The sequence below is a fragment of the Chiloscyllium plagiosum genome, chromosome 11, assembly GCF_004010195.1.
Source record: "Chiloscyllium plagiosum isolate BGI_BamShark_2017 chromosome 11, ASM401019v2, whole genome shotgun sequence".
Lineage (NCBI taxonomy): Eukaryota > Metazoa > Chordata > Chondrichthyes > Orectolobiformes > Hemiscylliidae > Chiloscyllium > Chiloscyllium plagiosum.
In genome coordinates this window covers 41,767,017-41,784,352 of record NC_057720.1, presented here as the reverse complement: position 1 = coordinate 41,784,352, position 17,336 = coordinate 41,767,017, and the positions used below count along the sequence as shown (strand labels likewise).

The window sequence follows — 17,336 nt, the reverse complement described above, 5'->3', positions numbered from 1 at the left end:
TTATGGTCGCTGGCCCCAAAGTGCTCCCCCACTGACACCTCATTCACCTGTCCTGCCTTATTTCCCAAGAGTAGGTCAAGTTTTGCACCTTCTCTAGTAGGTACATCCGCATACTGAATCAGAAAATTGTCTTGTACACACTTAACAAATTCCTCTCCATTTCAACCTTTAACACTATGGCAGTCCCAGTCAATGTTTGGAAAGTTAAAATCCCCTACCATAACTACCCTATTATTCTTACAGATAGCTGAGATCTCCTTACAAGTTTGTTTCTCAATTTCCCTCTGACTAATGGGGGGATCTATAATACAATCCCAATAAGGTGATCATCCCTTTCTTATTTCTCAGTTGCACCCAAATAACTTCCCTGGATGTATTTCCAGGAATATCCTTCCTTAGCAAAGCTATAATGCTATCCCTTATCAAAAGTGCCACGTCCCCTTCTCTTTTGCCTCCTTTTCTATCCTTCCTGTAGTATTTAGCCTGGAACATTAAGCTGCCAGTCCTGTCCATCCCTGAGCCATGTTTCTGTAATTGCTATGATATGCCAGTCCCATGTTCCTAACCATGCCCTGAGTTCATCTGCCTTCCCTGTTATGCCCCTTGCACTGAAATAAATGCAGTTTAATTTATTAGTCCTACCTTGTCCCTGCCTGCCCTGACTGTTTGACTCACCTCTGTTCTCCTCTCGGATCGATCTCTTTCCTCACTCTGCCTCTGGGTCCCACCCCCCCACCTTACTAGTTTAAATCCTCCCAAGAAGTTCTAGCAAATTTTCCTGCCAGTATATTATCCCCTTCCAATTTAGGTGCAATCCGTCCTCCTTGTATAGGTCACTTCTATCCCAAAAGAGATTCTAATGATCCAAAAATGTGAATCCTTCTCCCATACACCAGCTCCTCAGAAATGCATTCATCTGCTCTATCCTCCTATTCCTGCTCTCACTAGCTCATTGCACTGGGAGTAATCCAGATATTACTACCCTTGAAGACTTCCTTTTTAAATTTCTGCCTAACTCTGTAATCTCCCTTCAGAATCTCAATCTTTTTCCTTCCAATGTCGTTGGTTCCAATGGATTGAAAGTTTTAAAAATATTTATAGAAACACACTTCTCTATCGCATGATTACCAACATTTAATAAATCTCAAGCTCATAAGTTTTCCTCTACTTGCAGTTTTATTTTTGTTTCTGATTCCAAGCACTAGTGTGCTTCCTTTATTGAAGTAATATTAAGCAATAATGGCTGTTGGTTAGACCTTCATCGTTGTTACGAGCATTTCTGCACTCCCAACATCTGCGCTCCCAATGATTATAACTTGTGAAAAACCTTTTTTTAAAATAAATACTAGCTATAAAAAAGATCTTTCTCTCTTTGCTGCTTCTATGCTGTTTCTACAAAAAGAAAATAGTATAGGCGCTAGAAATGTTAATAAAAGCAAAATAATGCACATTTTCAAAATCTAAAACAAATGGCAAATGCTTGAGAAACTCTGGTCTGGCAGCATCTGTGGAAACTGTTAATGTTTTGAGATGGTATGAGTTGTCTTCAGATCTGAACTTCATTTTGAATTGCTCTGATTCCTTTTTTGGGGTTGGGGAATGGCGGTCTTGGAGGAAGGGGATAAATACCCATGCATAGTTTACAGGGTGTGAATTGAAGACTAGGGTGTTATTTTAGTAGTGAAAATAGATGTTAAGTCGTTGCTGTGCTGAAAAAGACATGCTTGTTTGAAAGTCTGGGGTAAACCAGCTTTCAAGATCTTTGATACTTGATCTGAATTCGAGGTCACCAATTCAAGCTTCTTCCATATTCCCCTTTTTAATCATTCCACCATTTTCAGATGCTTAAATCCTAATTTCTGGGATTATCCCTTGACTGTTTGTTTATGCTTCTTGCTTTTCTACCTTTCTTTAAGGTATTCCTTAGAAGTTATCCTTTTGGTCATGCTTTTGTCAGCTGTTGCTCCTATTGCATTTTGAGATGTGGAAAAGAATGGATTGATTGAATCTTAATCAGCAAAGTCTGAAGTATGAGTTTGTTCTATGTATTTATTAGATATTGTTAATAATTTTAGGCTTTGTAAAAATCAGCCCTTATCCGATATTTAAGGTATTCACGTTTTAATAAAATGGTTTCCTTGGGAATATCTATGCTGTTTCTACAAAAAGAAAATAGTATAGGCGCTAGAAATGTTAAATCGAAACTGTTGGAATTACTCAGCAAGTCAGATAACTTGTGCAAATAGGAACACAGTTTTTAATGTTTCAGATTAATCTTTCATCAGCCCAAGAAAAAAACTGAGGGTTGCTGCTTAAGGTGTCAATTTGCCTTATTCACTTATGTTTTCTATTCCTTAATTTTAATGTGCATTTGATATAACTTTGGAAGTAGTGATGCGGAAAATGAATTAACAGGTTCTGAACTTTTAACTTAAGGTCATGAGTTTGCTAGTTTCCATATGTATGATACAACTATTTTCGCAGGAGTCATTGGACCCAAAATATTAACTCTGATTTCTCTCCATAGATGCTGCATGAGATTTTCCAGCAATTTGTTTTTTTTGCAAGGTGCATTCCATCTTGTAATTTTGAAAACAAACTATATTTATCGACTAGTGCTTTAAATGATATAAAATTATGATTTTATGTTTTGCCTTTTGCAGCTCAAGCCTGGGAGAATACATTCAGTGCCTCAGCTTCAAGCCCAAATCCCAACAATCCTGCTGAGTACTGTTCTACTATTCCCCCACTGCAACAAGCTCAGGCCTCAGGGGCACTGAGCTCTCCGCCACCCACTGTCATGGTACCTGTTGGAGTTCTGAAACACCCAGGCGCAGAAGGTAATGCTAATGTTGTACTGAAATATATATGAGCTGAGAGTTGACTTTCAATATTTTGGTATTATACCTTTGTGGGACCTATAATCCGTGGTTATTTCAGGCTTTTTGTTACTATTCTTTCAGTAAAATATTTTTCGTCTGGAAGGCATGGAGTTTTTGTGCAAGTTTCAAAAATGAAATGTAGGAAAAGGAGAGCATTTTTCAAGAAGTTTTTGAGAATGTCATAATTCTTTTTTGCAATAGTTCTTTGCTTTTGTTTTATATTCAAATTGAATTTCAGTTTTGAATAGAATGACATTTCAAAGTAGTCACACATTTTATTTGTAAGTAAAGGGCTCGAATATGATTAGGATGGTACTTGTTTGAACAAAATACATTATTGGGCTGATCTATGACAAATCGGAACCTTATCGTTTCAATGCAACTATGTACAAATTGTGTATATAACCATGCTTTCTCATGTTAAGTGTCCGTTTGTTAGAGAGTGTAGTGAGTGTCTTTAAGATCTTTGTACTTAGTGAGATCCCCAGTAAAGAACTGGAGTATTTGCATTCCATGAATAACTTGAAACTCTGGTGAATTACTGAGATCTTCCTCAAATTGAATTTTATATTATTAGGGCAGGTAGTATTTAGGTTACCCAGTTCTTTTGGTAGATATGAAAGATATTTTTAATATAGAGCATGATATGTATTGCAGTTTTGGACTGAAAATTAATGAAATGATTCTTTTGTCAATTTATTGGTAACTCTGATCGGAATTAAATCTGTAACAGATTCTATTACAGTAAGTGGTGTATCTTGGTTATTTGGAGATGCCGGTGTTGGACTAGGGTGTACAAAGTTTAAAAATCACACACCAGGTTATAGTCCAACAGGTTTAATTAGAAGCACCAGCTTTTGGAACGCTGCCCCTTCATCAGGTGGTTATCAACCACCTGATTATCATTAGTTTTACCAAGTTATAGATTTCAGTCATGGTCCTTTGCCCACTAGAAACTGGGTTTAAGGTTGTTCAGACTTAATCAAAAACCTTGAAGCAAACAGATCATTTTCAATCTACTGATCTGGATTGATGCCAAACTGTGTCCGAGGAAATAGAAACAAGTCTTAACCTATTCTGCCATCTCAGCTCCCCAGTTTTGTTTCTCTTGACCATTAATTCTGACTTTCATTGAGCCATATAGCATAGAAACAGACCCTTTTGTCCAAGTCATCTGTGCCAGCCACACACTTGACAGTTGTTTGAAAAATGGCTCTGCTTTATTTTGCTTTATTGTTAATGTATCACAGTTCTACCATTCATGTGTTTCGTGCGTTCCTATCATTGCTTTGCAACCCAAAATATCATGGACTCCAAAATCTATAACTGTTCTCTGCCCTAAAAGATGAAGCAGCATGTGTTTTTATACCTGTGATCCTGACTGTTTTACTAAGTCAGGGCAGTAATTACAGTGCTGATTAATAGGGCTGCCATGCATACAAAACCAAGGGAATTGGGTGTCAAGGGAGAGAAAGTTGAAAAAAATGGATGGTTTTGACTTGACCAGCAGCTGGGCTGTAATGCTGGCAGATGGAGGTGAGAAACCTGCTGTAAGGCTGGTTTCCTAAGTCTGCTAACTTACTTTAAAAAGCAAGTTTCCATGTAGCATCCGTCTCAAAGTTAGTAGACCCTGCATCCACTATCTTGGCTGAAGTTTACTCTGCAGGCTTGAGCTTCAAACTATAGGAAGGAAGTTCAGGCAACAGTTTAATTAAAGGTGCTGTCTTTATAATGAAATACAAGAGGTTTTTTAAAAAAAAAATTGGGCTGTTTTGTTTGAATAATAGTGGCTTAGTAGTCTCTTAAAATTATGAATTGTTTGAGATAGCAAATAGGCCACCTTGCTGATCTTTGAGGTGCCCTATTCTCTCCCTAGTTACCATTTGGTCCTTGATGTATTTGTGAAAATCCTTTTAATTCTTCTTCACTCTATTTGCCAAAGCTGTCTCAAGTCCCCTTTTTGCCCTCCTGATTTCCCTCTTCAGTATACTCCTACTGCCTTTAGAATCTGCGGATGCGCTCGATCTATCCTGTCTATTCCTGACCTGCTTCGTTCTTTTTCTTAACCATATCCTCAATTTCTTTAATCATCCAGCATTCCCTATACCTACCAGCCTTTCCTTTCACCCTGACAGGAATAGACTTTTTCTGGACTCCTGTTATCTCACTTCTGAAGGCTTCTCAATTTCCAGCCATCCCTTTACCTGTGAACATTTGCCCCCAATCAGCTTTTGACAGTTCTTGCCTAATACCTTCAAAATTGGCCTTTCTCCAGTTTAGAACTTCAACTTGTAGATCTGGTCTAACCCTTTTCCATCACTATTTTAAAACGAATAGAATTAGGTCACTGGCCCCAAAGTGCTCCCCCACTGACACCTCAGTCACCTGCTCTGTCTTATATCCCAAGAGTAGGTCAAGTTTTGCACGTTCTCTAGTAGGTACATCAACATACTGAATCAGAAATTTTCTTGTACGCACTTAACAAATTCCCCTCCATCTAAACCCTAAACACTATGGCAGTCCCAGTCTGTTTGGAAGTTAAAATCCCCTACTATAACCACCCTATCATTCTTACAAATAACGGAGATCTCCTTCCAAATTTGTTTCTCAATTTCCCTCTGACTAATGGGGCGGTCTATAATACAATCCCAATAAGGTGATCATCCCTTTCTTATTTCTCAGTTTCACCCAAATAACTTCCCTGGACGTATTTCTGGGAATATCCTCTCTCAGTACAGCCATAATGTTATCCCTTATCAAAAACGCCACTCCCCTTCCTCTCTTGCCTCCCTTTTTTTTAATCCTTTCTGTAGCATTTATATCCTGGAACATTAAGCTGCCAGTCCTGCCCATCCCTGAGCCACGTTTCTGTAATTGCTATGATATCCCAGTCCCATATTCCTAACCATGACCGGAGTTCATCTGCCTTCCCTGTTAGGCCCCTTGCATTGAAATAAATGCAGTTTATCAGTCCTACCTTGTTCTCTGCTTTGTCCCTGACTGCCCTGACCATTTGACTCGCTTCTGTTCTCAACTGTACCAGTCTCAGATTGATCTTTCCTCACTATCTTCCTGTATCCCACCACCCCCCACCCCCACCCCCCTAACTAGTTTAAATTCTCCCGAGCAGCTCTAGCAAATTTCCCTGTCAGTATAGTAGTTTCCTTCCAATTTAGCTGCAATCCGACCTTCTTGTACAGGTCACTTCTACCCCAAAAGAGATTCCAATGATCCCAAAATGTGAATCCTTCCCCCATACACCAGCTCCTCAGCCATGCATTCATCTGCTCTATCCTCCTATTCTTGCCCTCACTAGCTCGTAGCACCAGAAGCAATCCAGATATTACTACTCTCGAGGACCTCCTTTTAAATTCCTGCCTAACTCTGTAATCTCCCTTCAGAATCTCAACCTTTTTCCTTCCTATTTTGTTAGCTCCTACATGTACATTGGCCTCCTGCTGGTCCCTCTTCCCCTTGAGAACATTCTGCACCCTCTGAGACATCCTTGATCCTGGCACCAGGGAAGTAACACCCCATTCTGATTTTTCACTGCTGACCAGAGAAACCTCTGTCTGTACCTCGGACTACAGAGTCCCCTAACACAGTTAATCTCTTGGAACCCAATGTACCCCTCATCGCATTAGAGCCAGTCTCAATACCAGAAACTTGGCTGTTCATGCTACGTTTCCCTGAGAATCCATTCCTCCCTCCCCCTCCCCCAAAACATTTTCCAAAACCGCATACTGGTTTGAAGTGGGGATAGCCACAGAAGACTCTTGCACTAACTGCCTATCTCTCTTATCTTTCTTGGAGTTACCCACCTATGTGACTGCATATGCAACTTTTCTCCTTTCCTATAATCTGCCATCCGTCACATCTCCTTGCTCTTCTAAATTCCTCATTGCCTCTGTTTCTCCAACCGATCCATTCAATCTGATAGGGTTCTTAGCCAACGGCATTTATTTGAGATATAACCCTCAGTAACCCATAAACTCTCCCTAAACTCCCACATCTGACAAGAAGAGCATATCACTCTACTAAAGGCCACTTTTGCTCCTTCACAATCTGCAGACCCAGAAAATAGCACCGTCCTATTCCTCTACAAAACATTGCTCCAGGTTAAATTAATAATTGTGGCTTATATTTTAAGTTTAGTCAAGAGACATATCTCAATATAACATATAATCAAGAAAGAACCCACTCTATTCACTACTACAGACTTCATGTAAGGCCAAGCTTAAATATTCACTTCTGTTTCTGTGCTGTGACCTCTCCCAAACCGGTTCCTCCAAGATTAACTGTTTGTTAATTTTCCCAGGCGCATTCAGATGTCCAGTGATACATAAATTCAAACAGCAAAGGCAGTAACTGTGCAAATTCACTGCTGTGTCAGTTTCTTTCTCTCTTCCTGTGTTTCCTTTGTCTGTCATCTCCCTTTTAAAAGTCCAGTTGTTTTGACTTTTTTTTTCTCTCTCCAAAGTTCCATAACAATGCAACAGCATATAAAACAGTAATTGCTGCTCTTGGGATTCAAGGAAATCACCTCCAACACCTAAAATAGCTCAAAAAAGGAGCAGCTATTACTGCTATTTTTCCTGACCTCCATCTTGGGTTGCCATTTGATCAGAGGATTAGATAGGGTAGACAGTGAAAGTCTTTTTTTTTCCCCTAGGATGATGAAGTGTGCTTGTATGAAGGGGCATAGCTACAAATTGAGGGGTGATAGATTTAAGACAGATGTCAGAGACCGGTTCTTTACTCGAGTGGTAAGGGCGTGGAATGCCCTGCCTGCCAATATAGTTAACTCAGCCACATTAGGGAGATTTAAGCACATGGATGATGATGGGATAGTGTAGTTTAGATTAGTTCAAAAGTTGGTGCAACTTTGAGGGCCAAGGGCCTGTTCTGCACTGTATTTTTCTATGTTCTAAGAGCTGCTTGTTTTGAGGTATTTTAGGTGTTGGAGATGATTTCTTCGAATTTCAGGGGCAGCAGTTACTGTTTTATAGGCTGTTATGTTTTGGAACTTTGCAGGAAAAAAAAATCAAAACATCAGCACTTTTTAAAGGCGGAAGACTGGCAAAAGGCAGTAGCCACATGATCAGTGAAGGAGAGAGAGAGAAAGAACCCAATACTGCTAACTGACACAGCCGTGAATTGGACAGTTACTCCCTTTTGTTGTTTGAGTTCATGTATCCCTGGACATCTGAGTGCACCTAGGCAAAACTAACAAACAGCGAAGTTCACAGCTGACCTTGGAGGAACCTGTGTGGGCAAGCTCACAGCACAGGAACAGTTTTTAACGTGTAACCTTGCTGTATGTCTACAGTTGAGTAGAGTGGGTTCTGTCTTAATTGTGTTTTACTGAGATATATCTCTTAAATTTTAAACATATAAACCATAAGTACTAAGTTAGCCTTGAGCACTTTTTTTTTCGAGCAAAAAGACTGTGCCATTTTCTGGGTCTGTAGATTGTAAAGGAGCAAAAATGGCTTTTAGTAGAGTGGTATGCTCTTCCTGTCAGATGTGGGAGTTTAGAGAGAGTTTCCATTTTACTGATGATTGTTTGCAGGAAGTGTTTTTGGTTTTGAATCCTATCCAATAGCTAGGAGGTGTGATGGATGGCAATTGCATAGGAAAGCAGAAAAGCCCGAGATACAGTCAGATATATGGATTAGCTTCAGGAAAGCTAAGGGGGCAGGCTGGCAGTGCAAGAGTCTTCTGTGGCTATCTCCATTTCAAGCAAGTATGCTGTTTTGGAAAATGTAGGTGGTGTTGGACTCGAGGGAATGTAGCATGAGCAGCCAAGTTCCTTGTATCAAGACTGGCTCTAATGAGAGGTTTGTCGGGTTCCAAGCAATCAATTGTGTTAGGGGACTCTTTAGTCAGAGGCACAGACAGACATTTCTGTAGCCAGCAGCGAAAAATCAGAGTGGTGTGTTGTCTCCATGATAGCAGAATCAGTGATATCTCAGGGTACAAAATGTTTTCAAAGTGGGAAAGGACCAACAGGCCATTGTACACACTGGAACTAACAACATAGGAAGGGAAAAGGATGAAATCCTGAAGAGAGAATATAGAAACTTAGGCAGGAATTTAAAAAGGAGGCCCTTGAAGGTAGTAATATTTGGATTACTTCCGGTGCTACAAGCTAGTGAGGGAGCAATAAGAGGGTAGAGCAACTGAATACCATGGCTGAGCTGTAGTGTAGGGGAGAAGGATTCATGTTTTTGGATCATTGGGATCTCTTCTGGGGTAGTAATGACCTGTATAAAAAGGGCGGATTGCACTTGAATTGGAAGGGGACTAATATACCGGCAGGGGGATTTGCTCGAGCTGCTCGGGAGGATTTAAACTAGTAAGGTGGGGCCGTGGGACCCAGGGAAATAGTGAGGAAAAAGATCGATCTGAGACTGGTATAGTTGGGGAGAGGAGTGATTTAAGCAGGCAGGAACAAAGCAGAGAACAAGGTAGGATGGATAAATTGCATTTATTTCAAGGCAAGAAGCCTAATAAGGAAGGCAGATGAACTCAGGGCATGGTTAGGAATATGGGACTGGGATAGCATAGCAATTACAGAAACATGACTCGTGGATGGACAGGTCTGGCAGTTTAATGTTCCAGGATACAAACGCTACAGGAAGGATAGAAAGGGAGGCAAGAGAGGAAAGGCAGTGGCGTTTTTGATTAGGGATAACATTATGGCTGTACCAAGGGAGGATGTTCCTGGAAATACATCCAGGGAAGTTATTTGGGTGGAACTAAGAAATAAGGGATGATCACCTTATTGGGATTGTATTATAGACTGCCGAGTAGTCAGTGGGAAATTGAGAAACAAATTTGGAAGGAGATCTGTTATTTGTAAGATTTAACAGGCTGGTTATGGTAGGGGATTGTAACTTTCCAAACATCGACTGGGATTGCCATAGTGTTAAGTGTTTAGATGGAGAGGAATTTAAATGTGTACAAGAAGGTTTTTGTGATTCAGTATGTGGATGTACCTACTAGAAAAGGTGCAAAGCTTGACCTCCTCTTGGGAAATAAGGAAGGGCAGGTGACTGAGGTGTCAGTGGGGGAGCACTTTGGGGCCAGCGACCATTATTAGTTTGAAAATCATGATAAAGATCTAACAGTTGAAGTTCTAAATTGGAGGAAGGCTAATTTTGACAGTAATGGGTAAGAACTTTCAAAAGCTGATGCTGGGCGGATGTTTGCAGGTAAAGGGATGGCTGGAAGATGGGAAGCCTTCATAAACGAGATAACAAGTGTCAGTCTGTTCCTGTTAGGCAAGGTTGGTAGGTGTAGGGAATGCTGGATGACCAGAGAAATTGAGGTTTTGGTTTTAAAAAAAAAAGGAAGCATATGTCAGGTATAAACAGGAGCAATTGAGTGAATCCTTGGAGTATAAAGGTAGTAGGAGTATACTTAAGAGGGAAATCAAGAGTGCAAAAAGGGGAAGTGAGAGCTTTGGCACAAAGGTAAAGTAGACTCCGAAGGGATTTTATTTTAAAAAAAAAAGGACAAAAAAGTAATTGGGGAGAGAATAGAGCCAGTCAGGCTGCCTTGCTGATCCTTATGTGTGGAGTTGCAGGAGGTGGGAGAGATAAATGAGTATTTTGCATTAGTGTTTATTGAGGAGAAGGACGCAGAAGATATAGAATGTGGGGAAATAGATGGTGACATCTTGAAAAATCCAGAAATTTCTAATTAGAGCTGATGGTACTGGATGTCTTGAAATGCAAAAGATGGATAAATTCTCAGGACCTGATGGGTGTATCCTAGAATTCTGTGGGAAGCTAGGGAAATAATTGTTGGGCCCCTCTATTTGTATCATCAATCGTCACAGGTGAGGTGCTGAAAGACTGGTGGTGCCACTATTTAAGAAATGTGGTAAGGAAAAGCCAGGGAACTACAGATTGTTGAGCCTGACATAGGTGGTGGGCAAGTTTTTGGAGGGAATCCTGAGGGACAGGATTTACATGTACAGAGGAATCTCGATTGTCCAGCATTCTGGACAAGTTTGTATGGTCCTGATGCTTGGCTAAACTGTTATCCAGCATTTGATAATCCGAACAAAATACTCCCCACTTTCAGATAATCGAGGTTCCTCTGTATTTGGATAGGCAAGGACTGATCAGGCAGGAAGTCAGCATGGCTTTGTGCATGGGAAATCATGTCTCACAAACTTGAGTTTCTCAAGAAGTAGCAAAAGATTCAGGGCAGAGTGGTAGATGTGACCTGTAAGGTCAGTAAGGTGTTCAACAACGTTCCTCATGGGATCTGGTTAGCAAGGTTAGGTCTCATGGTATGCAGGGAGAACAAACCATTTAGATACAGAACTGGTACAAAGGTAGAAGACAGAGGGTGTGGTGGAGGGTTGCTTTTCAAACTGGAGGCCTGTGACCAGTGGAGCCACAAGGATTGGTGCTGGGTCCACTGCTTTTTGTCATTTTATATATAAATGATTTGGATATGAACATGGGAGGTATAGTTAGTAAGTTTGCAATTGATACCAAAATTGGAGGTGGTGTACAATGGGATCTTGAACAGATGGGCTAGTGAGCCAAGGAGTGGCAGATGGAGTTTCATTTAGATAAATGCGAGATGCTGCATTTTCGAAAAGCAAATCAGCAGGACATGTACACTATATGGTAAGGTCCTCTGGAGTGTTGCTGAGCAAAGAGACCTTGGCGTGCTGGTTCATTGTTCCTTGAAAGTGGAGTTGCAGGTAGGATAGTGAAGAAGGCATTCTGTATGCTTTCCTTTATTGGTCAGAGTATTGAGTGTAGGAGTTGGGAGGTCATGTTGTGGGCTGTACAGAACATTGCTTAGGCCACTTTTGGAATATTGTGTGCAATTCTGGTCTCCTTCCCAGCGGATGGATGGTGTGAAACTTGAAAGGGTTCAGAAAAGATTTACAAGCATGTTACCAGGGTTGGAGGATTTGAGTTATAGGGAGAGGCTGAATAGGTTGAGGCTGTTTTCCCTGGAGCATCAGAGGCTTGAGGGGTGACCTTAGAGGTTTATAAAATCATGAGGGGTGAGGATAGGATAAACAGACAAGGTCTTTTACCTGAAGCGGGGGAGTCCAGAACTAGAGGGCGTAGGTTTAGGGTGAGAGGGAAAAGATATAGAAGGGACCTAAGGGGCAATTTTTTTCAGAGCGTGGTGCATGTATGTAATGAGCTGCCAGAGGAAGTGGTGGAGGCTGGTACAATTACAGCATTTTAAAAGGCATTTGGATGGGTATATGAATAGGAAGGGTTTGGTGGGATATGAGCCAAGTGCTGGTACATGCGACTAGATTAGGTTACGTTATCTGGTCGGCATGGACGAGTTGGACTGAAGGGTCTGTTTCCATACTGTACATCTGTGACTCTGACTCTAAATGTGGGTTTGGGTGGAGATGAGTAGAAATCATTTCCATTGATGGGAGGAAGTTCTCCACTCTGGCAAAAACCAAGGCGGATTATTATCTGAATTGTAGCATTTTAAGAAAAGGTGTGGTGCCACAAAACTTGGATATCATGGTGGAACAGTCAATGAAGGTTGGCCTGCAGATGCAGCGGGCAGTGAGGAAATTTACAAGAATTGGGGGGGGCAGTGCAAAATCTCCAAGAAACATAAAATCTTGATGGGACTGGACAGGCTGGATGCGAGAAGAATGTTCCTGATGTTGGGTAAGTCCAGAATTAGGGGTCATAATCTAAGAATAAGGGATAAGCCATTCAGGACTGAGATAAGGAAGATTTTCTTCACTCAGTTGTTAAACTGTGGAATTCTCTGCCACAGAAAGATGTTGGGGCTAGTTTGTTAGATATGTTCAAGAGGGAGCCGGACATGATCCTTTTGGCTGAAGGGATTGAGGGGTACGGAGAGAAATTGAGAATGGGATGCTGAAATTGCGTGGTCAGCCATGATTGTATTGAATGGTGGTGCACATTTGAAAGGTCAAATGGCCTACTCCTGCACCTATTTTCTATGTCTCTATGATTGAGAATGTCAATCTAAGTCTTTCGCAAAAGAAATAAATTATGAAATGAGGGAAACATATCTTATTTGGAATAAGCTATCTGTGTGTGATGGAACCTAATATAATTTAAGACCTTTCAAAGAGAATTGAAGAAGTATCTGCAGAGGAAATATTTACAGGGTTGCAAGATAAGAGCTGGAAAGTCACACACACTCAAAACTGTGGCTGTGCAGCTGCCTTGTAGTTTTGCACATACTGGCTGGTGTGTTAGTGCATATGAAAGCCACTATCACATGGAGTTTGGAAATCTGCATACCCAAGAAAAATTGGGCAACTGTAGCTGGGGAATGGGACTAGATACATTGCTCTAACAGAAAGCAGGCATGGGCATGATGGGTTAAATGGCCTCCTGTGCTGTTATCAAAATGTTATAATGGATGCGTGTTCTCATTAAGTTCAAATTTAAATTTGCTTTAAGTTGCCTTCTGTTGGAAAAGGGAGCAGAATAAGTATTATTTGGAACAACACTGCTGTTTGCTTTCAGAAGAGACTTGGGTAATGTGAGCATGTCTGTTATTGAACCATTTATTTAGTTTGTGTTTGCTTTGATTTATTCAATTGTCTTTTCTAAGGGTAACTAGAATTGCATACTGTATTTATCATCAAATGAATCTGAAGTTGCGGTATGTCCTTCTGATTTGCAAAATTGTTTGTTTTAACTTATTACAAATTGGGACTTTGCAAGATCGTGTGATCACTGCAGGAAATCATTCCACCTTTGAGTCCAAATTGTTTAAAATCGGGATGAGAATATATCCATTTATATTAATAAATGTTAGATCTGCTATGAAAATCAAAACTCTTTACCACCTGATTTATCTTCCCTTTATGAACTTATTTAAAAATCCCCAACAATTGGCTGATTGAACAAAACTAACAGATCACTGAAAATAACTTTAATATGAACCATAGCGTTTTTAATGGTTCTCTAGTTCACTTCTCTCGTTCACTTCTCTTGTTCATCCTGATGTGTAAACATCTATAAGTATTGAAAATTGCTAATTTGTCCTTCTGTAGCTGATTTACTTTTTTTGATTTAAAAAGTTATTGATCAGATTGTGATTAGAATTTGTTAATTTATATGCTATATGAATGGGTGTTTTGAATGTAATCGTTTTATAGTCAATAGATAATATACCACTTAGCTCAACGTTTGCACGTAATTGCTATCTCTTGATTTTAAACATAAGCCTGAGAGCACAAAGAAGGTTGAGTGCAAGGATACTGGCGTGTTTGCTTATGATTTTCTCTTTTTTTTGTTGCCCCTTCTGTGCTGGCTTGCATTCATTTTTAACTGATATTTCATAGTGGCTCAGCCAAAGGAACAACGACGTGTTTGGTTTGCTGATGGAATCTTGCCTAATGGGGAAGTTGCAGATGCAACAAAATTGTCAGCAAGTGGACCACCACCAACAGGACCTTTGGCAGTATCAAATGATTCTGGAAAAGAAGCTGTAACCAAATCTACAGCTTCTGAGGTAAGAATCTCATCAAAATATAGCAGTTTGGAAACAATGCGATATAAGGATGTGCAGAAAAATACTTTTGAGATGAATTTATTCTTCAAAGTATGTTTAATCAGAAATTAGTTATTAATCCTTAATTTTCTTGGTTTGTACAATTACTGATCACTTTGCCATTTTTGGTACTACGTTAAGTTGCTGATTTATTAAGTGGAAAAATGTGAACTTATCCACTTCGGCAGGAAGAATAGATAAAGTGGATATTATTAGACTGGAGAGCAGTGCAGAATTCCAAGGTACATAGCGATCTACATATTCTGGTACATAAATCACATGAAGTTGGTGTGCAGGTACAGCAAATAATTGAGAAGGCGAACATACAAACAGAAAATGAGAAGGTGTAGATCATTTGGCCCTTCGAGCCTGCTACATTCATCAATATGAAAGTTGCTCAGGCAACTCAGTACCTATTCCCTCCTTTCATCTCTTTAGCCTTAAGACCTATGTCTAACTCTTTGAAAACATCCAATGTTTTGGCCTTGGACACTAGTACAGACTTCCACAGGCTGACCAACACTCCATGTGAAGAAATTTCTCCTCAGTCCTAAATGGCCTACCCTGTATCTTTTGACTGTGATCCCTGGTTTTGGACTTCGTGATTTAAATTGTCTAGAATTTTAAAGGATTCTATGAACTTCCCCCCTCAATCTTCTAAACTCCAATGAATCATCCTAACTGGTTTAGTTTCTCTTCATTATCCTTCACTCCACCTTCACCAAAGCCTGAGCATCCATCCTCTAATAACCTGCACACAGTACTCCAGGTTGGCTCTTAAAGGCCCTATACAATTGCAGCAAGATATCAATGCACTTGTGAGAATGTGTATAGGGTATAAGCAGGTAGGGGAAAAAGTTAAGTTCTGAGTTTTGTGAAATGAGGTTCAGCTAAACATGACTCGGGTCAGATAAGAATTGCAGTTAACAATGGGGTGCTGGAAGCAAAGGTAATGTGTTAACAAGGTTCATTATGTAGAATCATTTAACAATATTGGAAGCATTCAGTATGTAATGTCAGTTTAACAAGGTAAAAAGTATTCATTATGTGAAGCCAGTTAAGGTAAAGAACATTCATTATGTAACAGCATATGGCTTAATCTCTACTATCTACACTCGCTGATTGTAACGGTCAATATGTATGTTGTCTGGATGTTCATCCCTGCAAAATGATTATGTAATTCATTAAGAAACTGCTGTTCGAGAGAGAAGACCAAGAACTCGTGTCTTTGTGCACGTGGGCGATCATTCTCTCTCCCTCCAGGGCCGAAAAAAGATGGAGGTAAAACTATACTGTTTCTCCCTCTGAGTGTTTTGCTTCGACTGTGGGGGGGGATACGGGACAACACCTGTACTCGACTCCTCTCGCTATGAAAGCCAGCATTTCATTTGCTGCCTTCACTTCCTGCTGCAACTGCATGTTTACTTTTAGCAACTGGTGTATAAGACCTGGGTGTCATTGCACCACCCCTTCCCAGTCTTTCCTTGGTCAGATAACCTGTCTTCTCTTTCTTTCTACCAAAGTGGATGACCTCACACAGTTGATCTGCCATGTATTTTCCTCACTCTCTCAACTCGTCTAAATCACACTGTAGCCTCTCCTCACTTCACCCTTTCATCCAATTGTGTTGTCTGCAAATTTTTTATTGCAACATTTTTATCTGTGATTGAAATCATTAATATTGTGAATAGCTGGCGTCCAAAAACTCATCCCTGTGATATATCACTAGTCACTGCCTGCCACCCATTTGTTCCTGAGGTTTGTTTCGTGTTTGCCAATTTAGTTCTATATCCAGTAAATTATATTCAGTAAATTTAAATCCAGTCCCATGTGCTTGAAATTTACAAGCTGGTCTTTATGTGGGTCCTTTGCCTTTTAAGTCTTTTAAAAAAAAAACAGATCCACTGTCTTCTCATATCAAAGTTGCTAGTTATATCCATTCCAAATCCCAGTTGATTTGTCAAGTGTGATAATGTTTTTAGCCTTTGGAAAATCCATGCTGATAGTGTCTGTCTGATCCTGTCACTACTTTCCAATATATCTTTTCTCATGGACTCTAGCATTTTCCCCATTTACCAATGTCGGTTTATCTAACCTGTAATTGCCTGATTTCTCTAATTCGTTTTTTTAAGTTGAGGGGTTATATTAGCTATTGTATAGTACATAGGAACTGTTCCAGAATCTCTCGAATCCTGAAAGATAGTCACCAATCATTCGTTATTTCAAGGGCTACTACCTTAAGATCAGAATGTTATCATTTATTGGAAGGGAAGTGGAATATGAAAGTAATGGTATTTAGCTTCAGTTATACAGGGTACAGGCAAGATCACATCTGTGGAAGTACTGTGCAATTTTGGTCTCCTTTATTTGAAAGGTAGAAATGCATTAGCAGTTGTTCACCGAAGCTGTCAGTTGAGTAAACCTATGAAAGTAGTAAAATGTTATGAGGAAAGATTGAGTTGCATGCGCTTCTGTCCATTTAAACTTTTTTGAAGGATATAAGTTGATCTTACTGAGACAAGAGAAAATGAGGTCTGCAGATGCTGGAGATCAGAGATGGAAATGTGTTGCTGGAGAAGCGCAGCAGGTCAGGCAGCATCTAGGGAACAGGAGAATCGACGTTTCGGGCATTAGCCCTTCTTCAGGAATGAGGAAAGTTTGTCCAGCAGGCTAAGATAAAAGATAGGGAGGAGGGACTTGGGGGAGGGGCGTCGGAAATGTGATAGGTGGAAAAATAGCAAGGTATTTGATATGGTTCCCCATGGTAGGCTCATTTAGAAAGTAATGAGGCATGGGATATAGGGAAACCCGCCTGGTTAGATAATAAATTGGCTGACCCATAGAAGACAGGGTGAGATTAAATGGATAGTTTTCAGCTTGGAGCACGGTGACCAATGGTGTTCT

General features: G+C 40.2%; 1 protein-coding gene across 2 annotated transcripts in view; it reads left to right on the top strand.

Annotated features, from left to right (window-relative positions):
- LOC122554333 (zinc finger FYVE domain-containing protein 9-like) overlaps positions 1-17,336 on the top strand; it is a 118,770-nt gene that overhangs the window by 81,341 nt on the left and 20,093 nt on the right. For both annotated transcript variants that reach the window (XM_043699190.1, XM_043699191.1), the window contains 2 exons: positions 2,664-2,840; positions 14,224-14,393. In XM_043699190.1, coding sequence (XP_043555125.1) covers positions 2,664-2,840; positions 14,224-14,393 — 347 coding nt within the window. The remainder of the gene's footprint in view (positions 1-2,663; positions 2,841-14,223; positions 14,394-17,336) is intronic.